The sequence below is a fragment of the Zonotrichia leucophrys genome, chromosome 3, assembly GCF_028769735.1.
Source record: "Zonotrichia leucophrys gambelii isolate GWCS_2022_RI chromosome 3, RI_Zleu_2.0, whole genome shotgun sequence".
NCBI classification, from domain to species: domain Eukaryota; kingdom Metazoa; phylum Chordata; class Aves; order Passeriformes; family Passerellidae; genus Zonotrichia; species Zonotrichia leucophrys.
In genome coordinates, this window is record NC_088172.1 from 100,877,117 (window position 1) to 100,901,585 (window position 24,469).

Sequence of the window (24,469 nt, forward strand, 5' to 3'; positions counted from 1 at the left end):
GCAACGGCAGCCAACAGACCCCTGACCAGCACAGCCTCATTCCACTTCCTCTTGCTGATCCAATTAAATAGCCAAGCCCCAAGGAATAAACTGGTATTTTTGGAGCTAAACAGATCTGAAGCTAATGAACCTTAATATAGATCTAGCCTGAGGAAAGCCAAGGGCTTGGTTGCATGGCTATACTGGCATACTTTTACCACAGCAAAACACAGACTTACTCATGGAACCGGTGCAGACACGGCTGAATTGAACACAGAGCTGCTGTAGAGCAGCAAAGTCATGGCTGTGGAACCCCTGCCTCTCCAAGCACTGCCCAATGAGCCCTCCAGCCCTCGCCTAGCAAGCACACACCTCTTCAGGTACCAGAACTCCACTCACCCAACCAGTTCCTCACCTGTAACCCCAAGCTATCCTCTGAGAAAGGGAGAGAGAAAGGGCTCCAGCCAGCACTGTCCTGCTCATCCCCTGGGGCATCTGCTGTCATGGAAATACCTGGTGGAAATTCTGCTCTGCTCACTCCTCATCAACACAGCTGGGCTGGCAAAGGCACATAAAGACCTTCCTTATTTAATAGGAATCATTCATGAAATACCACGAAGAGTTACACTTCGGGAAATCAGCAAATAAAACAAATGAGAGGAGAGCAGCCTGAAAAGATGGGAAGACGAGCTCACAGAGGATAACACACCGTCTGCTTTTCTGCTCCTACCAAACCACACCTGCGCGACCTAAAACAAACTTTTGACGCAATATTTACAAGGGAACACCTCAGAGGAGGACGCAGGCAAACACACACCGCATTCCTGCGTTTCAGGAGCCCACGTTTCAGATGCCCGCACTGAGGACTCCTCGTGCAGCAGGGGCCGGACTCCTGCCCACGGCGGGCGCTGCCAGGGCCGGGACCGCACCGCGGGATCGCACCGAGCCCGGGACACCCGAGGGGACAGGGAGGTGGCGGGACAAACACCAGCAAGGTGCCCAGCCCCGGGACCGGCCCGACCCGGCCGCCCTTGGCTGGGAAAGGGGCAGAGCCTGGTGAGAGCAAGGCGAGGACAACGCTGCCCCGCGGCACCCGCGGCTGCCGGCGCTCGGCGGGGCCCGGCCCTCCCGCTCCCGCGGCGCTTTCGCGGAGGTGGTTTCGATCGGGACCCGCGAACAGCACAGACGGCCGCGAACCCCGCACGTCCCGGCGTCCTTTCCTTACCTCGGTTCGCCTCACCTCGCCTCCCGCGCGTCGGCGGCAGCGCAGTCGGAGCCGCCCCGGCCGGCCGGGCCGGGCGGAGGCGCGGGGATGGGCCGGCTCTGCGCCGCCGCTCCGCCGCCCCGGGCCCGGCCCCTGCGCATGCGCCGCTCCCGCAAGGCGCTCCGCCCCCGCCGGGCCGGACAGAGCCCTCAGGGCACCGGGACAGCCCAGGCACGGAGCCGGGCAGTGCTCCTCAGGCCACCGGGAATGCTCCAGGCACAGCCCCTCAGGGCACCGGGGACAGCCCGGGCACGGAGCCGGGCGGGTAGAGCCACTCAGGGTACCGGGGACAGCCCGGGCACGGAAGAGCAGAGCCACTCAGGGCACCGGGGACAGCCCGGGCACGGAGCCGGGTGGGCAGAGCCCCTCAGGGCACCGGGGATGCTCCAGGCACAGCCCCTCAGGGCACCGGGGACAACCCGGGCACGGAGCTTGTGGGGCAGGATGGCCTCAGATGTCTCCAAGTCACCAGGACCCGTGCGATGGGCGCAGTTCTCCGATTTGGACTGAAGAGACTGGTTAAGATCATTCGCAGCCTCGATGCTATTAGGCTGTGTATTTTCCACAGCTCGTTCCAGGCTGCGTTTCAGTGCAAGTTATCTCAAAAACAAAACAATGAGAGCAACATTTCCCTTCCATTCTGGCAGCTGCCAGCAGTGCCCATTAAGAATGCCAGTGACCACAGTGAGGAGCAGCTGCTGCATCAAGCCTGGTTACAAACAAGTTCATACACATTCTTAGACACACCACAGTGGCAAAATCTGCTTAAAGGGGGTGTAAACAATTCCAGAATCGAGACCATTAAAATGAAAGGTAGATGCTTACCTAGTTTTGAGGAGGCAGGACAAAGGAATGCTGTCTCATGTCCAAGAGGGTGATTTTTATGTTGATCCATGACTTCCGTGAAAGCTCCCATTTATCTTCAGGTCGTTGTTGGCCCCCTGAGCAGCTCCGGTTGCTGCAGCCTCCATGCAATTTACAGCTGACCATTTACAGCAGTGGTGACTTCTGCAAGGTCACTGGCAAAGGCTCCACCTGCATGAATACCACACAGAACTGGGACATTAAAATGCACTTATTACAAACTATATTGTGACTGGCTTTTCAGTCCAATGGGAGCTGCTGGTGTTTATTCAGGAGCCTGGAACACTGAAATGAAGTGTAACTTTGTTGGTAGAGCCATCAGAGCCTTTGGCTACCCTTCTACAGAGAGAAGGGGAGACACTGCTGCTCCCCTCTCCCCACCAAACATTTGAGGTGAGCTGCCAGCCACAGAAAATGAGAGCAGAAAATGCAGTAAACAAGAGGCAAGTTAGGGCATAGCCAGCCCCACCAAACTGGAGCAGAACTGAGCTCTAAGGCCTGGAAAAATTCACTGGAAATGCCTCTGCCTTTGATGAATCTGAGATTTAGTGTGAAGTTTCATGGCTTGTGTTTCTTATTTATGCCTGAGACCCCTCCCCTCAATCCAGCTGTGAGATGGGCTTGGCATGGTTTCCTATGCATACAGAAAGCCTGCAGAACAGCAGGGTTTGTTTTTTTTATTTTTTTTATTTTTCCAAGCCCTGAACAGCTGGGCTGTATTTCCCATCATACGAGTGTGGGTCAGAGACCAATTTGTAGGCAGAAGGATTTAAGGTGGGATGGCCCTGAGCACCTGACTAGTCTGGACAAGACTGGCATCAGCCTTCCCCAAGCTGCTGCTCTGCTGTGTCATAAACCATGGAGCGGTGAGGGAAGCTTTCCCATAGAATTTGGGGTTGACTGGGCCAGGGCAGTATGTACTTCAGCTGTAAAAACCATGTCCCAAATTCAAAGGAAAAGTGTGTTACCAGGATGGCTCTCCAGTGTCCTGAGAAGATGCCACAGGGACAGAACACAGACTTGCTTATCTATTGCTACACGGTGGCAGCTGCAACAAGGAGCAGAAACTGTTAATTCCTTTGGCTAGTTTCTCTCATAGCAGCCAAGATTCCTGCACCAGACACTTTCCTCTTGCTCTGGCTCCTGCCCTAGATGCCTGTCACACTGCTGTGAGCTCTGTGGGAGTGAGAAGAGAAACCACAGCCCAGGAAAAGACAGCAGTTGCTGGGATCTCTCTCCTGTGAGCTGAAACCACAGGAACAGCTGTGCCATCCCCCAGCCATGGAGGTGCATCCACCCCAGCCTCCACAACCAGCTCATGTCCACCAATGACTTCAGAGTGACCTTTTCTCACCTGAAAACATGATGTGTGCTTCATTTTACAGCATGTGATAGTTATTACTTCAGTGCATTCCAAATCTGGCCCTTGGCAGCATTATGTGTATTATACTTTCAGCTTCAAGCTGGATTGCTTGTTCTGATTTGCACTCAGCTGTTCCTTATAGCAAGAAAGGAGAGAGATGAAAATCAAACTACATGAAGCAGGCACAGCAAAAACTGCTTAGGAGCAAAACAGACTGAGATGTTCTGTTTAGTTTTCCTGATTCCTTTTTCATACGCTGTGAATATATCAAAGGGAACATAATTACACACATACAAAGAAAATAAGCCACCAAAAAACCCCACTAACCAACAAGGGAACAAAACCCCACAGAACTGAGCCAACTAGTTTTTCTGCAAGCCTAGATTTTGTAGCTATGCTAGTATTGGGACCTTGAGTTGTTATGTGCTCTGTTCTGTTGGCCCACAATGTACAGTGAGGCAGAATCTCTCCTTGTTCCACCTCCTCCCCTTCTCTCAGCCTTGTCCCATGAAGGTAGATCTGGCCAACAGCTTTCCAACACTCCCTCACATCAATACAGATCCCCATGGTGGGGCTCCGATGACAGAGCTGCCAACAGCTACACTTCCTGACCAGCCAGGAAATGAAAAAGTGGAAAAGCTGCATAACTGTGTTTCCAGCTCAGCAGCACTTACTTTTTACTTTCCCTCTTTTAATTTCAAGATTTTTTTTGACAACAGTATTCAAACACAATGTTTACTTATGCAGGGATGTGCAAACACTTGGACATCTCAGTTCCCAAAGAAGGTGTGCAGGATAAGCCCAAATTTCTCAGAAAGCCCCTGCACAGTCAGAGCAGCACAGAAACACCACACACATCTCTGAGCACTGTGAAAGGAAGAGGTGAGGGCCATGGCATCTGATCCATGTCCTCACCAGCAACCTCACCAGCTCAGGGAGCAAGAAGGGAGGTGCAATAAAGAGGCTCCAGTTGCCAGTGAAAGCTCACTGCAGCTGTGTATCTGCCAAAAGCCATTCCTTTCTCTATAATCCAAACCAAAGTAACATGGCAGCAAGGATGAGCCTTCTGTCAAGGGAGATGATGACTGCCAGACACTGGCTGTGAATAATCTTCAGGAACTTGGGAATGATCTGAGCCATATTCTGATCCCACTGATGAACATGTATCTGTTTTTTGGGTGGCACAGAGTGGGTAGGAGAGAAGCAGTGGTAGGACCTGTGTTTGGGTAAGGACTTCCTCAGTGCACCCCAGTTCAGCATCCCTGATTCTGTCTCTGACCCACCACTGAAGCACAGCAACTTGAGCTGATCCAAGTTTGGATTTGGAAGTACCAGCTACTGAGTAAACCAGCTGTGCCTTCACTGTGGTGGATGGAGTCCTGGCAAAAACCAGCATGCTCTCATCACCTTCAAAAAAACCAGGCTGACATTTCCAGTATTTCTCTCACAGCTGTCTTAACTTGCAGGAAAGTAATGGTTGTGATTCATCCTTTTATCTTTACTCTGAAGAAGGAAAAAGAGAGTGGTTTTAGCCTGGCTTTAAAATTGTTTTCTAAATAAAGTCATCTGTGCTCTAGATCTCCAGTTACAGCAAGGAGTGCCATACACCATACCAATTTATGGGACAATAGATCATTAGGGAGAACTGTGATGAACCAATTATTTGTCACTTCAGCATCATGCTTTGACAGTGCACTGTTTAACTAGACCCTACAAAAATTTAATTACTAATGTACTTTATGCTTCTTAATTAATACTGTTAATATTTAATCCTTCCCCAGACTTGGAGTGCCCACAGACAATGCTGTTCCAAGGCAGCAGCAGGCATTTGCTTTATTACCTTGGCAGCCACACCAGACCACTATGAACCTGGAGGAGAATCAGGCCTCCTCTATGCTCAGATGGCAACAGGAATGCCACTATTCCAGGGGAGGGGAAAGAATTCCTGCAGCTACATTAAAAGCTCTTGTGTTTATTAGCGAAAATACTAACATTTCCCAGTATGCTTTCAAATTGTAGCCAAGGATTTTGCCTTTGGTTTGGAGCTGCTTGTAAAAACAACAAAGTCATACCCAACCAGTAACTTGAGGACAATCAGCTGCAAATGTAACTCTCACAGATGCAGGCAGAAGCTGGCTGGTCTAGAACCTGGTGTGCAGCCTTGGGAGTTTGAAGAATGTCCTGAGACTGGTTTGTGAGCTAAAGCACTTGCTTTTCTATAATGGGGAGCAAATTTCTGTATACAGAACAAAACCCATTGCAGAGACAAACATTTGTCTTGTTTGTCTAAAAGTATTTGTCTAAAGTGCCACTAAACATCGCTACCATTCCCTAGAAAGGCCAAGCAGCATGAATTCAAATGGCAGGAAGCAAGAAGAAGAGATAGTACCTAAAATGTACTACCCATGAGTCCAAGTTGATTAATCATTACTTGACAAAACCCAGCAGACTGTTACCTGGTATTTGGCATTTCACCTTCAGCCTGGAGAGAGCTGCATCAGCCTGGAGTGAGGACAGGCCAGTTCTTGGGCTGTGTTCAGCACTCTAGAGGCAGCTAGGTTTGAACAGGAGAGCCTCAGCAACACAGTGAAAAGCTTTGAGTAAGGATGACAAGATCTGGCCTGTTAGGTTTAATATTTTAATCTGCTGCCCAAGTGTACTGTGGCTCTAATCACAGCCATGGTGGATTCCTCGAGTAGCTGAAGATTAGAGAGACCATCAGTAATCCCTGCTGAGCTGCACAGATGAAAGCTAACAAGAGGATTTAAGGAGGAAATAAGGTATATCCAGAAATTCATTATGTTCCAGTTGAGACAAGATCTGACAACTGAGCATAGTCCAGAAAACTGGAAACAGATATTGAAAAAGAGCAAATTTCAACAGGCCTAATGCAGATGTGATGAACCAGTTATAAAGATTCAATCCAGGAAGCTCTGTCACTAAGGATGGATAGCATTCCTGTTGGTAACTGTAAGGCTCTATGCCCTAGATGGCATTGCTCTGCAACATTAGAAAATACACTCCTAAAATCCAAGCTCTCCCTGCAGTCAGCACAAAAGGATTTCAAGCAGGACAAGTGTTGATTTAAGTTCACACACAAAGCAGAGTTCTCTTTTTAAAATGTTACTTGTTTGAGACATTTGCATTGCAGCTGATATATTGATTATGCCACTTTTTCTTTTCCCTGGTTGTTTTTAAAATGCTCACTTGTAAAATCTTCTAGTGTGCACGGTTTGAAGTAGTTTCACTGCACCTGCTCTCTCCAGGCTGTGGCACTCAATTGTTTTTGTTCATTCTGTGCTACTCTTCTCTAGTGACTTGCTTGGCACTGTGAAGAGAGTGCTGTTTGTTCCCCGCAGTCTGAGGCTGAAGATCACCCTCCTCCTCCTCCTCCTCTCTGAATGCTGCAGCCTGCTGGAGGCAGCTGGACGGGAAGTGGGCAGGAGCTCAGCTGTGCCCAGAGGGCTGAGCAGGGAGGGAAACCACACAAACCCAACATACCTGCAGCTCACCCCAAGTCCCAGTGTCTCCACACTGCTCTCCCCAAGGCATGGCCATGTTTCCTGTGCTTCAGCTTCCCAGCCAGCACAGTGTGCTGGGAGCACCCCTGTGCATCCATCTCCAGCAGCAGGGACTGGGAGCTGCGCTTCCAGCTGCACTTCCAGGAGCTGTGCAGCCCAGCAGCAACCCGCAGGCTGCCCAGCTTCAAGCAGCAGAACAATCTGATTTTGGCACTAAAAGCTCTAACAGCTAAAGCCCTTCTTTTCCAGGGTGTGGTTGGCTTGTCTAGGATGTCCATGTCCTGGCATGCCTGTGCAAAGTGGGGAGAAGCCTCAGGTAGGTAGGAAGTCTCACCTGGAGCTGGGAGGTGTGCACAGGGCTGTATGGAAATGCCCCAGCCTTCCTGCAGTGTAAAACCCCATTGCTTTGGGGTGCCAAGCAGCCCCACGGCCTGCCCAGCACGCACACACTCTTTCTGCTGGAATAAACAGGTCAAAATCAAGTGGGCAGAGCCTGGAGAGAGATTTTTATCTGCAATTTACAGAGAACAGATCTCTTACCTCTGCAAGTATTATTTCAAAGCAAATAACTGCTGGGGTGGCAAAGACACAAGTCAAGCCTCTGTAAAGCAAGCTAGAGGTGAGCTCCAAAGGGGGAAAACCCCCAGATTTGTGCTCTAGTTTTGCATATTTAAGGTAGTCACTGGGAGAGGAAGATTAGTTTTCTTTTAACCGGTTTGTACTTTTGCTCTGATGCTTCTTTATTTTTGTTTTTTGTTGTTCTGCACTAAGAATTCACATCTTTGCTTAGTCAGGGTTTGTGATGGTTGAAGAATAACTGTAAAGGCAAGACAGGAACAGCTTCTAAAGAAGCAAAGGGAATACATGAATATGAATACATGTTCATCCATATCTACTCCATTGAAAGCAATGATGGCTTGCCTTCACACTCTGATTTTCCTAATTTTAATGGAAGCAGTTAGAAATTTATACACTTGCCTGATCTCTGAAAACAATTTCTAACTTTCCAGGCTGTAAGCTACATAAAAATTTTCTGAAGTGAAGCGTGCAAGGCAGAATCAAAAAAGATGCACATTTGTCATATCACCATGGCACAGGGCAGGGAGTGAGAGCATCTTCAGAGACCAACAGGCAACTGGAGTTCACCAAATTGTGACAAGAAACAAGATTATCCTTGAACCAGAAAACCAGTCATGGGGAAATACTTAGAGAGATGGAGCATCTGTATGGATTCCAACATATGCTTTGGGTTGCAAGCACACAGAGATGGAAATCAAACAATCACACCAATGGAAAATATTTTCAAGACAACTGCTGGGCTGGCACCGATCAAAGCCATTTTCTGCATTAACAGCAAAAGCTGCACCTCACCCCTGCACTCGTGGAGTGTAGGATCAGCACATGTGCCTTTCCTGCATTGCAGGGTTCTTCTGCACCTGCAAGGAGCTGTGGATGTGCAAATAACCTGCCTGAGACACAGCACTGCTTCTTGGAGACATGGAGTGCACTTCAGAAGGCCCAGATCCTTTTGTCAGCAGATGTTACACAGACACAAGTAAAGGTGGTTGAGGTGAGGCAGCCAGACCCAGTTACATGCCAGGATCTCCAACCTTTCCTTCAGGATTTGATTTGGATTCCTCAGGAAATGATGAAACTGAATTTAGCTGAAGCATGTACTGGATGACTTCTAAAGGAGCTGCTGTGGGGCACACACCTTTACAGCAAACACACATTCAGTGGCACAGGTAATACAATTATAAAAGCTCTTTTCTTCTTCCTTCACTCCCTAATCCAGTGCTCAGGTCAAACAAGGGGTATGAAGTACTCTCAAAATTAAGCCAAAAATTAACAAATCATTGGGATTGGAACCCAAAGGGGTGCTCTAGTCCTATGTCCAAGCACACCCTGAAATGTTAAGTTAGTACAAAGAGAGGATATTTTTATTGATAAACGTTATATTGTCTTAGTGTAGATGTCTGACACATTATTAAATCAATTGACAAAACATTTAAAGTAATTCATTCTGATAAAACTTTTTGATATTCCATAGACAATAGTGCTGTGAATTTTGTTTATAGTATAACACATTAAAAACACAGAAATACAAGTTTCTAATTTCATAGGTTACCAGCAAACAGAGAAAAATGCATGCTTTCATTTCTGTTAGATTTGTAACTTACACAGGCAAGTGGAACAGCTATGTATAGAAGACTACTCTAGATTAAGTTGTAAAACATACAGAAAGGCTGACCTTATAACACTTGTACAAGTATGACAAAACCATTGCAACTAATTTCAAAAGGTAACAAATGTTTTGTCTGTGGCTCCACCATTTTAACACTTTCAAGCTGACTTAATAGAAAGCTATTTTGAGTAGAATTATATTACTAGAAACCACTGCTTGTTTTGCTTTCTGCTGGTTGTAAATGAACATACATTATATGTACATTTGCACTCAGTTCCATTTTCCTGCATTTTCTTCCTTATGATTAGAAGCATCACAGAATTGCCCAGAGATAAGGGACCCAGACAGTGTCATTTGATCCCCAGACAAACAGAAAGTGCTCCTATCAGTCACTTTTATTGCTGTGCTCCCTGCAGCTTGGATGCTGTGACTGTATCACAAAGCAGAGACCTCTCCATGCCCACGATTCAGGGACTGGCACACTCTCAGCCCTCTGGTTTAGAACAAGCCACAGCAGCGATCACATTCAGCAGCCTAAGACTTCAGCAACAAACTTCAGAATAAACCCAAATTTTCAATTATAGCTCTGTGAAATTATCAGATCTTGAACAGCTGACTGCTGGGCCCTGAAATGATTTAAACATCATCCTCCCCCCTGCCCAGGATGGAGAGCTGGCCCTGGGGCTGTCCCCACAGGCCTTGGTGATGCCAGGCTGACTGTGGCTGCTGAGCTTGGCTGCCTTTGGCTTGGCACCCATGCACACACATCACTTTGGGTTTGGCTTGGAAAAAACACTGGAAGGGGCTAAAAGCTGCACAGCATATTAGAGGGTTAACAAGTCTGTCTGCTCACCTTTTTGTTCTCTGGAATCCTGATTTACCTGAGTCTCAACTCCCAGTGCCAGGCCTGTGCTGAGTGCTCGGCAGAAGTGCCCCTTCCACTTGTCACACACCCAGGAGAAGTGGCACTCCCACCCTCCCACATGTCCCACTGGCTGGGGCTCTGATGAATGCACCAGCAAGAGGAACACCCAAACCACACTGCCAGACCTTGCCAGGAGGCTTCATATTGCACAGGACTTTGACAGACAGCAAAAAAATTTTTAAAAAACCCAAACAAAAAACAAATCCCCCAAACTGTTACAAACATCTTCCGAGTAGTGTTTCAGTCTTGAAAGCAAAGACTGGATGCAAGGATGAAGGTAACATTCCATCAGTAACCTCACACAATACTGCCTGCATAGTAGGGATTCTCAGCTTTATAAGGGGGGACAGTGATGTCAATCACACTGCTCCTCAAGGAAATGCTAACTAAAATTTATCCCTAAATCTTCACAACAGAGAACTCTCAGGTGCACAGACTGTGGCACATCCATGCAGCCAGGGTAAGAGTTGGACATACTGGGTTAGGCATCTCTCTCCTTTCTCTCTCAGAAAGGGACAGAGTACTTCTCACCTGTCCTGAACAAAGACCAAGGGTTGCAAAGATCAAGTAGCATCCAGAAAAATCTTCAGGTAAATGTGATCCCTGTGAAACTGAATTACAGACAAATTTTTGTGATGCCATACTATTTTTGCCTGCACTTGCTCTCCACTGGTGCTGCATGATTACAGATTCCCAGTGTGTCCTATGCTCCTGGCATCCATTAAAAAGAATTCAGAATGAAATTACTACACAAACACGCTTGCTTTGGCTTCTTTCAAAAACCTGCTGTGGTTCAATCTCTGTGCTTGCTCACTTCACCTATAAGCAATTTTACAAGGCAGTTCCGTGATACAGAAATGCATGTTATGCTCAGAGGTCCTGACTGCAGTGAGAAACATGAGAAGAAAAGATTGTTTCTGAGAACCAAGGATGAAAAACTCAGCTGAGCTCTATGCTTGACAGAATATGGGAGCTCATTCTATGTAAAACTTGACCATTATTACAAATCTTCATGAAAGATTGAGGGCTGTACTTTGTACAATCAGGCTTTATCTTCCTTTTTTTTTTCTTTCCTGATCTCAAATTGCCTCATATCTTCAAAAGATGGCAAAATAAAGTCCCCTTGAATACACTGTAAAGTCCTTTTACATCTGTAAAAGGACTCCATTGTTGCTGTTGTGTGTTCCCCCAGGAAGCCCTACTGTATCCCCCCTGATAGTGATGATGTGACAGATTCCCTACACTGGAGATCTGCTGAAGCCCTGAAACCAAAGCAGTGTGGTGGAAAGAGGGGAGAGCTGAGTTTGTGAGTGGTGGGACCATTTTTACTGCAGGATTTCGAGGTGGGAGGTCCTTGCCTGCTGTAAATGGGGACAGCCCTGCCATAAAGCTGGGACAATAAATGCCAGCTTCCCCCAAGCATTAGCTGGCACATGACACCTGGTCTAGGGGGATCTTCACGTTTAACCAGAGCCAATCGCTTACTGCTGAAAAAGAACTGAGGGAAAACAAGTCAAAGGAAGAGTAATTCCTTAATAAGAAAGGGGGAACAAAAAACCCTCAAAAAAAAAAAAATTTATTGTGGGTAACTTATGAAATGTGGATTTTGGTTATTGCAAATGGTACCTCGTGACAGTGATATTAAAAGTATTAAAAGTGCAAGGAGTATTTACTATTTACATATTTCTACATCACCTGCAGAAGCATCTTTGGATCTCTCAGCATTTCTCAGCTTCTCTACTAATAAAAGTTAGAAGAATCATGTGAGAAGGTCTCACCCCTTTTTTTGTGGCCACTTAAAAGGACAGAATGATACTTTAAATAGCTCAGTCTGCTTGGCCCCTGACCCAGGGAAACCTGGCATTGGCTTTAGGAAGGGACCAAAATTAGGTTCCTAAATCTCCTGCCAGCATGTGGAAATGTTTTCTTGAAGCAGGGGCTCAGCACTCTGTGTTTGATAAATAAATAAATAAAATGCACAAATACTGCAGCACAGAACTTTCTGACCTCCTCAATGTCTCACATATGCTCTTTTTTTCTCTCCCAAAGCTGACTTTATATTCAGCAATAGAACTGGAATTTCAAATGACTAACAATAATTAGAAATATTACTCAATGTACACAGATGTATTACACAGATGCATGGCATCTGCCATGCACCACTCACAATACCTTGCTAAAACAAATAAAAACTTTGCTTGAGTTTATAAATAGGCATGTGTAAGACTGTCTTAAATACTCATACACCTATAGTATCTTAGCACTTACCATGGTAAGAATTTATTCCTATGCAGAAAGAGCTGGTTACCACAGGGCTTCAATTTAACAACAGTTCACACATATACTTTACTAGGTAAAGTGTATATATATGTATAAATATTATATTTTGCTTGAATACAAATCTATGTCCATATATTTTTAAAAAAACCACTAAAAACCTGACAATGAATTATATAAACTTGTGACCAAGTCCCTCAGTAAAACTCCCATAGTATAATCTGGTTTCATAAAAGTGTAAAAGGCCCAGGTCAGATCTAAAATCCCTTAATTAGATCAATTATATTTACTGTATAATGCATGTCTTTGCTCAGGGTGCAAAATTCCCTTGAGGGAGTCTCTGAAAACACGTGAGAAGTGTTCCCATGTCCTGTGCAGTGCCTGATTATCCCAGTGGAACATTCCAGGCACTTTCCAGGCAGGCAATTTGTGCTGTTTGGAGCCAGGTGCTCACAGGCTGGTGTGCCAAGCAAGGATCTCCTTGCATTTTCTTCCATCAGCTTACTGGATCAAAACCTGCACACTGTTTGTGCACGCCCAGAGCATTAATTCTGTGTTACAAAAAGCAGCACGTGGGCCAGAGGGATACAGCTTATGAGAAAGTGGAAGCAAAATTCTGAATCCTGGCAACACAAGGAGCAAGATAAAATAAGATGGCAAAGTGGGTGGCTGCTGGGTGTACAGGGATATATCTGCCCCTGGGAGAGACTTTGGGCACACCAATGGAAAACCTCAGTGACAAATGCTCAGCACTGGAGAGAAGCTGTAACCAGCTACAAACATCCTCACAGGGGCAGGCATGCAGTGCTGTGGTTTTCCTCAGCTGGCAGTAAAAATGTTGTGCTGAATTGCTGCTGTAAAATTATCACGTTGACTTTTAGCACCATTCAAATCCTACCTGGCAGAGATAGATTACACTGACAAGATTTCTGTCAGGTTCTTCTGGTGTGGGGGGTTTCAAACTTGTTCTGCAAGTCTATTAGAAAAACAGAAACCTATCTAAAAACACCACAATAAAATAATTTTTGCTACATAAATACATATAAAAATGTGTTGCTTAAAACAATCTGCTTTTTTTGGAAGCCTTCCTGAAATTAGGTGCTTCTACCCAAACTTGGATAACTTGGCCTAGATGTCAGACTGTTTCAGGCCAGCAAATAATCAATTTCATAGCCAATTTAGATCCCCAGGGCACAACTAAACAGACTTCCATTCCTTACCCTATTGCTTTACCAGAATAAAATGAACTTCTCCAAAAGGCAGGGATCAAATCCTCACCAGAGCTTGATTCTGCAGATTCAGCCAGACAAGCGCAAGCAGTTTGGGCAGAAGTTAATGCTTTTTGGAACTGTGCTTCAGATTTGAGGCCACTAAGTGGTAACAGAGTATTTATGTAAATTGCCTTAAAGGTGCTTGGTCTTATTAATTAATAGTCATTTATCTATTCAGGTAAGAAAATAAAAAGTCCACTCACCCAAAAATATGCAGTGCCCTCATCTCTTCCAGGACTCTGCTACAAACACAACACTGACCCTACAACACTCACAGGGGTTCTGCCCCTGATTTCACAAAGGTCAGATTTCACTCAAGTCCCTGAATACTGAACAATCCCTTCCTGAAACTAAGCCCTGCATTCTGCTGGGTACATCCATTCAGCACACTCAGATTCTGCAGATCCTTAAATCTGAATCTGAGGTCTTTCAAATATTCAAACTTCCACTGCTTTCCTTAAAACCATGGCTTTAAACTGATCCAGTTAAAGTTGTACCAGTCTAAAAGGGACATTTTTACCAGGATTTAAGTCTCTTTTAGACTAACTTGCAGTGGCTGCTGATCAAGCAAAACTTTGAAAGCACAAGGCAGAATTAAATTCAGGTAAGCATGGTCCACTGAGATTGATTTTTAAAATATATTTTTAAACAAGTTTAAAGCTCCAGTGGTGTAACTTTGAAAGTGACAAACCTCACACTATTGCATCTCTGTGAACTTTAATTGAAAGGTTTAGTGTTTCCAAAAATCTTAATATAAGAAATATTTGTCAGTCAGCAGAAAGCTATGGTTTTCCAAAAAGTTATTCAACAATACTGAATGTACATTTTATCTCACAAGTATCAATTGGAAAAGACATAAAAATCCCTGTTCTGACAGCAGGGTATTAAAAGTTACCTTCAGGTTACTCCACCTGCCTTGAATGTTGTTTTTTCTAAAACATGACTGCTGTTCTACCCGATTTGTTTTGTCAAGAAAAAAGCCCAGTCCTGCACCTTGTTCTCCACAAGCACCACCATCACAAATCCAAAGTTAATCAATTGATTTCAGTGGCACAGCTGAGGACAGAGATCTGGAAACCAAGCATGCAAGTGACATCACAGCAAAACCAACAAATTATGCAAATTAAAATCTCCCATGCACACATTTCATATTGGTGTTCCTATCACATAAAAAGTCTATTAAAAAGCGCAGCACATGCAAATTAAAATTTAAAAAAAAATGGGGGAGAAAGGCAAGTAAAAAGTTCACCTTTGGTAGGGACAAAAGCAGTTTTCCCAACATGTCTTAAGACCATCTCTTATCATACCCTGTCCTGTCATTCTGCCTTTGAACCACTGTCAAAGGAAGGCCATCCATGTCAAGCAGATCTGAAGCCAGCCAAGGGTCACATATTTAAGTCAAAGTAAGAACTGCAGTGAAGCCTCTCCACGGAGAAAAAGGCTCTTTAATCTCCCTTTGAAATACTCACTGAAGATCATCTGAAATTGCAAGGAATGGAAACAAAAACAGTTGCCTGGTCCAAGAACCAGAGCAGCCTCGGACGCGAAGGTGACCCTTGCTTTCAGAAGATGAAAACCGCAAATGAATCACAGTCATGCTCAAAATGCCCAACACAACCCAGCTTCCCTGGTGGCTCCCTGCAGCCCCCAGCCCTGAGCCTCAGAGCCCCCCAGCTCCCTCTTTGCAGCCCCAGTGGCTGTGCCAGCCTGGCTGGCTCCTGAGCCCTGCTCGCGGCCATGGGCAAAGCAGAGCCTCCCACGGGGACACCCAGCCAGGCACTGGCTGTCCTCCAGAGCCTGACCTCGGGAGGGCAGAGAGAACCCCCTGGGAGGAGAGAGCTCCTGGGAGACTCAGTCCTCTGCAAGGCCCAGGAAAGCTCTGAGTATGCCCTGCATTGGAAGAGAACTGTCCATGCCACTTTTGGAGGCAGCGTACAGGAAGGATGCCAAAAACTGCCGGTTTTTTGCTCCTCTACACAGGCTGTGACTGAGCTAACAAGAATGAGAGGTGTTCTCCCTCCTGGCACACTCAGTTGGTCTGCTCTGTTCCAATGCAGGCCTGGACCTGATAACTTTGCTGCAAATCATCAGCACATCTATCAGAAAGCATCGCTTTAGGACGTGCTTATCGAGCCATCTACGGCACAGGTAACGGCAGTTCAAAGTACCTTTTGCTCTTGCTTAGAACAAGCTGCTTGCAGAACATTCTGGCAACACACACAAGTATCAAAGCAAGGTATTTCAGGTTTTACACACAACACAAAACTACAATTGCTACAGTATTTAACGCACACCAGTAGGAAAAGTTCCTAAGAAATACACGTGTAGTTTTTGTGCCATGGGATAGGTAATGGCTATTTCGCAGAAATAGATCCAACTGGCTCCATTGGAGCAGCAGTATAAATATTCAAAATAGAAGAAATAATAGGCCCTGATATGAAACTTCTTTTATTCCTTCCCCTTATCAGCAAGGACACACTCTGCTTAGGAGCAACTCGCTATGAAGTGAAGCTGCGTGTTTGTGGGGTGGCTTTAGTGACACGTGTGCCACATCGTTGCAAACATCATTTGACTTACAGAAGTATTTTAGGCATTTTAGTGGTTGCTATTATTATTATTCATCTCATTAACAACAACAACAAAAGAAACAAAAACTCAACAACAGGAAGGTACAGTGGGCTTGCTAACACAAGGGGATGTCCTGTGGGCACAGGTATGAGAAGGCTGCTCAAACCTCAGCTGCAGAGCTCAACAAGCAGCAACACAATTGCTTTCCAGGATGAAAACTGGCAATGCAGGCATGCCATTCACTCTCTCTGCTGTCTGTCCCTGGACCTTTTCTTCTTCTTCTTCTTGCCAGGGATCCACCAGCACATGCTGTTCCCAGTGGGACATGGTTTTTTCCACAGGACTTCACTGCCACACACAGTGCAAGAGCTGCCAGTGCCTCCCCGTGTTTGGTGTAACAAACAAAGAAAACCAGCTGCTCAGCTGAAGGGAAACCACAGGGTGTAAATATTTTCATTTACAACATTTTGCCCAAAGAAAATCAGATCGGAAAAAATCAATTCCAAAAGTGCAAATGAAAAAAAAAAAAAAAATTGGCTTTTCATCTGTGAACACAACGTGGCTCTCTTCTTTTTTCTTTTAAACTGGAGCGCTTTCTTTTCCTGCTATAGTTTAGGGTTTGGTGTTTCAGGTTTTTTCCTTTCTTTCTGTTACGCAGGGTTTGCTGTACCTTCACTATTATTTGCCACTGTTTGTACCATAGACAAAAACATTCACCTAGCTGGTAGTCTCTTAATACATTTCATAGCAGAACATATACAGGAGGATCAGAAGTGATCAGTGCTCAAAGTAAATACAAGAGCCGCAGTGGCAGGAACGCACAGTATCAATACATACAAATGAAGCAGTGATGGTGTTTCTCAGGGGTGGAATCTGCCTGCATATTAATACAGAATTATACAAAATCTAGCAGGGATATTGGAACAAGGAATAGCTAAACTTTCACAATAACTTAAGATCTGTGAGCGAGTCTGCATTGAAGATATTCCACATTTTAAAATGTGCCATCTCTGTCTGTGTCTTCCTCCCTCCCAAAAGGGAGAGGTGATGAATCCACATGATCTGTTATCAGATAAGTTCAGCTGCTTAAGACGAAAAATATCTGGCCAGGTCCAGTGTATTCTTTAAAGAATGGCAAATTATGACTTCAGTAACTATGTCTGTGCAAAATATGCCTCTTTCCTCTTAAAGAAACCAGTGTCTGTAACTCATTTAGAAAAGTTTTCACATGTACTTATGTCCTTCTCAGAACAAGTAAGACATGAACTATTGAATCCCCCCCAAAACAAGAAATCTGATGAAGCAGAGAAAGTTCTGAACTTCCATTTCCATGTACAGACCATTAAAAACCAGGACACCTCCTTGGTAGCCCTTCTGGGCTGGAGATCAAACTATTGCTTGGAAATAACAAACACCCTAGTAATAAAACTCCAACATTCATAGTAAAATGGTAGCAGTGTTTACCCTTTGAATCCACATTTAGCTTGCATTCTTTAACAAACCTGTACAAGGTTAATTATTTATAGTAAAAAGTCATCAGTTTTGTTCCTTGACAATCTTCTTTTATCCATTCTTATGCTGAGTACCTTGAATTGCATTTCCATTTTACACTGCCCTGTGGCCTTTGGATTGTTACAGGAGACCCAGCACTCAGGAGGAGAAGATGCAAGAGAGGACGTTGATCTCTGGCAAGTAAAAAAAAAAAAAAAGAAAAAAAGCAACACCCCCACCCCCAAACAAACAAAAAACCCCTGCAAACCCAAAACTAAAAGCTAAAAACAAACAAAAAACACTCCCCACAACCAAAAAAAAAAAATTATTCTCCTTGAAAGTCAGCCTCCATACGACGTACCCTCTCCTGCATTGTAGCAATAGTCTTAAGTCATAAATTAATTAGTCTTCCATCAAATAACTTAAAAAAAGAAGGAATTGTAGCAGACCAGTTTTGACAGGCTTAACGCCAGTTAGCAGCCAGTTCATCTTGAGTCTCAGTCACACTGTTCAAAAACTGAGCAAGGAAATCACATGGATGTTGAGAACAAAGCTCTTCACACGGATGAAGGATCGTTCCAGGCTGTGGGGGCCAGGGAGAGGGCAAACCTAGACGGGGCCACGGGTCCTATGAACAGTGAACAGGATATAGGTCACGACTTGGAGGTGCACTGCATCCAGGAAATCCAGCCGTGGCTTGTATTGCACAGGTAAAAAGGAAGCTCCTCCCGACAGTCTGCCACCTGGGTTAGTGATCTCTGCACATTGGCAAGTTCACAAAAGTGAAAACATTGAATTCTGTCATGATGGAGAAACACAGGAAGATGCCGTAAAGGGAAAGGCACACACACCCTAGCTTCTTATCCAGTTTCCATTTGTTCATGTGGACACCAAAAACCTACAATAAACACAGAGTAAGCCACCACAGCAGGAACATTTGGAATAAAGTGGTAAAACCCCTCCTCAGCTACAGGAGCCAAAAGAGGGCTGTCCCCTTACTGGGGATGGTTAGTTGGAAGCAATCACAGACTGCACCAAGTGAGCAGAAAACCACAGCTCAAGTGAATCAGAGCAGCAGTCACAAAGGCCACCCTGACTTGCATCACCTCACCTTAGGTTTCTGCAGGGAATTTAATTTTGGCAAGAACAATCCCACTTAAGTCAATCAGAAATGTATTTAAAGGCCAGGTTCCTTTATTTTTTTTAAACTCAAAATGCTTCATGTGCTCCTCTGCATCTCAATCTAGAGCCACACAGTCTAAGACTGCTTGACTTAGCATAGTTTGTTCCCAGCAAAGATTAACATCTTGTGTATATGGGAATTGTGTTGGTGTGCATTGCACAGGACGCCCCTCCCACCTCAAGATTTGGAAGATGTCACATCATTCCTCTTCTATCATTTCTGGGTAAGGTCAGGGAACACCAAGTACTGATTTCAACAGAAACACTGTCAGCACTGTTTTTTCTGGCCTGTGCTGTATTTCAGAAGGATCCTAGAGAGGGCCAAGCAACCTGCTCAGCATTTTGGCTGATTGTCTCACAGGACAATGGATCTCATCATGCATCAAGGGACCTGCTTCAGCTCTACCACAGAAATTCCTGATGGCTCTCCCCGGCTCCTCCCATGGAAAACTCACATGGAGCAACAGCTCCTGCAAACAGCCAAATCAAGGCCTTGGGAAGCTTTTCAAGCAGGGAGCACCCCTACCCCATAACAACACTTTGTAACCACTATTTCAGCTGGAGGTGAGAAAGGAGCAGGTGAGGAAAATGTCTATAAAAATCCCTCTTTTGGAAAAGAAGAACAAAAGTCTATATACATACTGTGACAAAAACTGATGCCAGCAGGAGACCAACAGAATATATAAGTCCTCTGCTGTTTAACCGAATCTGTAAAAGAAGGAAGTTCATCAAACCATCTCACAATTTCACACAATATTCCTCTCTGCTTATATTTCCACAATCCTAAACTGCTGAGCTGCTCAACAGTGGCTTGCAAGCTGTAAATGCCAAGTCAGACCATTACATGGCAGATAAATTTGCCTACTCCCTATTTTGCCAAAGAAGGAGTGTTATTAGAGGAAAGTCCTTTGGACCTGACAACATTTCAATGTTCCACTTACACCTGAGCTTTGCCATCCCTTGTACTATTATATCATGACATTTTCTAACTCCTATATGAGTCCTGTAAGAACCAACAGGGGAAAGGAAATTTTGCATTCAGTCACCAATTAATGCTTCACAGTGGGGGAAAATAAACAAGGACACACACAAGTGCCTGATTTCTTCCCCACTCTCACCTTATTTCTTCCCTAACCTTACTCCTCTTGGTGAAGGGAACAAGTCAATAACCTCAAAACCAGAGCCTAAGGTGCTGAAAAATTGTCTATCAGTGCATCATGGCACACTAACATAGGCTGGACATGATTTAGCACTGAGGCAGATCAGACAAGGAGGCAATTTACTGCCTGCAGAGCTGTGTGCAGGCACATCACAGGCTCTGGTGCAAGCTGTCTTCAGGCAGAGCCCCAGTTACAGTCACTGCCCAAGAGAACTGAGATGCAGGTCCACAAAGCTGGGAAGCCATTAAACTGCCACTTTTAGAGGCTTTGAGCCTAACCTAAGGAACTCACCTGCATCTTTAAGGTCCAAATACTTGTTAAAATGTGATTTTTGTGAGACATAAACCTAATGTTACAAAAGAAGCTACAGGGAGTAAAGCCATCTCTCCAATCCTGCTCCTCAGCTAGGATCACACTTCTCCTTGGTTTCCCATCCTTCTCTTGTGGAACTTAATCATTATCCTTTGGGCATTTTTATATGACCTCAGACAGCATCATCAGGGCAGCACTCAGAGGAGTCTCTCAAGGCACTTCTGCAGGAACTACTGTGTGGAGGGGACATCCTTCTAGGAAAGGTTGGCTTCTCAGTGCTCCCATCCTTCTAGTCAGATTATAAAGAATCCCAATTGCAAGGAAGTGGGGATTACTAACATGTCAAGCAGCACTACAATTTTAAGATTGCAGGAATACAGATACACTTGTATTATTTTGTACCACAGCCAAGAAATCATTTTCACCCCATTATTGCTCCTAAATCCAGAGTAATGATTTGGGTTCTTCTAAGCCAATCCATGCTGAGCATTGCTGTTCCCTTTACACATGCTGAGTTCCCTACTGATTGCTGACACCATAAAAAAGGCTACAACCATGATGATAATTTTTTTCTGAAGGGTGCTTGAGGATTTCTTTAGGATGACTGTGCTGTAAGAGTATGGATGGACAGCAGGACCATTACATTCCTATGGCCATTACATCTTAAATACAATATCCTCATCAAACTGCTCAAAGAAATGAGTATTTGGATTGTTTTAGGGCATGAACACTGATTTTGGGACTGTCTGCATAACTGAAGACGAAAAATATCATGGTTCCACTGCTAATGTAAATTTCAGAGATGGACCAGCCTGCTTGGCTTCAGTCATTCCTGTGCATCCACTCCTCTCTTGCTTTCACCCACCAGAATGGCTCACATGTAACAGTCAACCTGCATTCCATTATTATAAAGTTCAAATGGCCCACATGTAACAGTCAACCTGCATTTCTATTATTATGAAGTTCAAATGACCCACATGTAACAGTTAACCTGCATTCCATTATTATAAAGTTCAAATGGCCCACATGTAACAGTTAACTTGCATTTCCATTATTATATAGTTCTAAAAAGCCCTATACTGACTCTGTGTACTGAAACTAAAATACACACTTAAAGCTGCCTTCCCTGCTATATGCCAAATGAACAGCAGCTGGCTGGGAAAGGGATAATATTTTACAATAAATTCCTGTCTGGATTTTGGTCAGGAATTTTGTATGACTAGTGCAAATATTTTTAAAAACTGTCAGTATAAAATGTATCAATTGGAAAGGGATCTAGAGGAAAAAGAAGCAAATTAAGAAGACGGAATTATTTTATCATGGAAAATGTCTGAATTTAACCTAAAGTGCAAAAATTTAACCTTAACACTGCTTCTCAGTTACAACTTCATGCTCCATAAAACCAGCAGAGTATTCCAAAGGCCTCTGTGTCTAATTTGCTGAGGGCACTGCTTCAAAAAAGAGATGTTTGGTGCTGCTTTCTTCAGACTACGTGCAAGGCTCTTCCTTGGAGGTCATTTAGGGGAATAAAAGATGGAATTATTAGGGGTAATTCAAAAGCAGAAAATGTATGCTAATTATTTACAGCAGTAAGAGCCACACACATCATGCTGTTCCTATGTGGGCCAAGCAAATGTGGCAGTGTGAGCACCACTTGTTCTAGCTGTCCTCCTGTTATTTCCTATTTGCTTCTTGTTTTATATCCCTTTTCATATGTGGTTTCTGTCCTTTTCTAACCCTTTTCTACCTGCTCCATGGCAGGGAGGTGCCACACCTACATCACCTCCTAAGCCTCAGTAGAACATCTGGAATCCTTCACACCTTCTCCAGTACTTTGAGCTCACCAGGAATTTTTTTTTTTTATTCAAACAGTTGCACTTTTTCTTCCAGAAATTCCAGCTGTAATGTGTATCTAGTTCAGCCAAATGAGCTTCCTGACAAACCCTTTCTTTTCCTGAATTTGACTCTGGAAATGCAGATTTAATCCTATGGTAATCACCAGCCTACCCCATTTCTTATCATGACTTTTAATTATGAGCACAGAGGCCCAGAAGATGCTGAAATTTGAAACGGAAGCTTAGGAAAAATGTGTCCTTGATCTGTCAAATTAGGGCAGAAATAGTCAAGCAGCCCTCTCATGAGATGACTGGCATTTCCTGCAAGAGGCAACAGAATACATTTCCTTGGGATATGTGAAAATGTGCAAGTTCAGGGAAAACAAGGGCAGCAAAACATTCAAAACTCACAGTAAGGGAGGAGATAATTTCAGGTTTTGGCAAAGACTGGAAAATGAGTCTCAGCTGGAGTCCTTTTAATTGCATAAGGAAAAGCCCAGTCCCCTGTTCATTTAAGAGTAGGAAATGCCTCTTCCCCAAGAGAAAAGGAGCTGCAGAAGAAGCATTCCCTCATGCTGCAAGGAGGAAAAATCAGTATTCCCAAACTCCCCTTTGAGGACTGGCTTGTGTGCAGGGGCTGAAGCAAGGCAGAAAATGCTGCTCTGGCTGATCATGCACAGGAGGTTTGCACATTCACAGCCTCCTCTGTCAGAGTTTGAGGGGGGCTGTTGGAGATTTTTTCAGAAATGGCTTAGAAGGCAGCTGTGAAGAGCAAATTCTCACAGTTTGTTTCTGTAAACAGTAGAAGTTTTCAAGTTGTTTTTAATTACAAGTAAAAGTGACAAACATGAAGGCTTTGAGAACTTTGTATACTAGAGTTCTTAGGCAGCTTTCTCCTAACAAGTAGATATTCTATCTTTAGCTGTTTTGAGAAAGTAAAAGTAAGCTTTGAGAATACAAATTTTAGTATTAGAAACAAAAGGAGGGGTTAGTGTGTTATCTCTGACCTATTGTGAACTCGAGTTTTGCAATATGCATGAACTTAATTAACACAGTTATAAAAAGTAACTGATTGAATCAATAAACAGAGTCAGATGCTGATCAAAGAAGATGAGTCGTCTCCCTCTACTTCAATAGGGGGCCACCTCCCTGCTGCTCCTGCAGCAAATGCAAAGAGGCTGCCACCAGCTCCAGCCATTCCCATGCTGCTGTGGTAACCAAGGCTGAAGCCAAACAGCAGAGGAAAAACAATGGATATAAAAGTTATTCTATTCTTAAGTTCTTTTCTGGCAGCTGCTTAAGGGAAAACAAGGAGCCATTGCCAAAACCCACACTGGTTTTGCTTCAGGGGCTTAATATGACAGAAATTACCCCAGTAAGGAATTTCAGAAGGGCTATGCTTTGTTTCCAGTCCCTCAGCTGAAAAAGCTGCAGGTCTTCTGTATGTCTGGGTATCCTTTTGCTTCAGTGTCTCTCCCTGGCAGTGGAAATTCAGTCTAAATCCAGCATTCCTGAGGTCTTGCCATGAGACAGCGGTCTAAGCAAACTGGAACTTCAAACATTGATGCATTGCTCCATGTTTAAATGGAGTTTCCTTCTTAAACCTGTTTTTAGACTACTAAGAAAGTGTCCCTGTTTTGCTCCATATCACAAAATTCATTTTGCAGAGGGTACACACCTCGAGTGCTGCACATGGCCACTCAGAGTATCATGCAGGAGATGCAGGAGCTGTAACTGGAGAGAACTCCTGTAATGGTAGGAGGATTGGCAGGGACGATTTTGCTCCACTAGAGCAGAATTATCCCAAAAATCTCTCTGCCACAAAGCCAAGGAGCCAGCTTTGTCCTAACAAACAGTGCCTTGGAATTCAACCAGTGAAAATCAACTGGTCAGCGAGGAGCAGAGCAGTGAGGCTTCCCATCTCCATCTGTGCTTTGCAAGCATTTGCTTCCCTCTGCATCCTCTGATGCGTAAATATGATTGCATGATTATTTCTGCTGTTTCAAGCTGCTTGCTTGCATGGATGGAATATCAGGTCTCTCAGACTTCTAATGTATTGTCAAATTTTGCTGAAACTTTAAGTTATCAGGTAAAAGGAGCAAACTGGACTGACATGATTATACTCCCAAATGCTGATGTGATCAAATCAACCTGGCTCTTTATCCTTAGGCTAAAATTCCTGTTCTCTGAAATACTGCTGGATGATGTCTGGTTTACATGCAAAAAAAAAATATTCCAGAGGAAAGCAACTGGATAGAAAATAAGGAGGAAA

The 24,469-nt window shown here is 44.4% G+C and overlaps 2 protein-coding genes across 5 annotated transcripts in view; both read right to left on the minus strand.

Moving 5' to 3' along the window:
• Positions 1 to 3,518, minus strand: part of RIN2 (Ras and Rab interactor 2) — a 62,856-nt gene extending 59,338 nt beyond the window's left edge. Inside the window, exons 1-2 of one of the 3 annotated variants that reach the window (XM_064709616.1) lie at positions 3,462 to 3,518; positions 2,069 to 2,278 (exon numbers count right to left, since the gene is read on the minus strand). The gene's annotated coding sequence lies outside the window, so the exon portion shown is untranslated. Of the gene's footprint in view, positions 1 to 1,204; positions 1,302 to 2,068; positions 2,279 to 3,461 lie in introns of those variants that run through there. The other 2 variants (XM_064709615.1, XM_064709617.1) reach the window with 2 other exon arrangements.
• A 5,386-nt stretch (positions 3,519 to 8,904) lies between these two features.
• SLC24A3 (solute carrier family 24 member 3) overlaps positions 8,905 to 24,469 on the minus strand; it is a 110,638-nt gene continuing 95,073 nt past the window's right edge. For both annotated transcript variants that reach the window (XM_064709621.1, XM_064709620.1), the window contains exons 16-17: positions 19,533 to 19,598; positions 8,905 to 18,606 (exon numbers count right to left, since the gene is read on the minus strand). In XM_064709621.1, the coding sequence (XP_064565691.1) occupies positions 18,457 to 18,606; positions 19,533 to 19,598 (216 nt within the window). In that variant the 3' untranslated portion in view covers positions 8,905 to 18,456. The remainder of the gene's footprint in view (positions 18,607 to 19,532; positions 19,599 to 24,469) is intronic.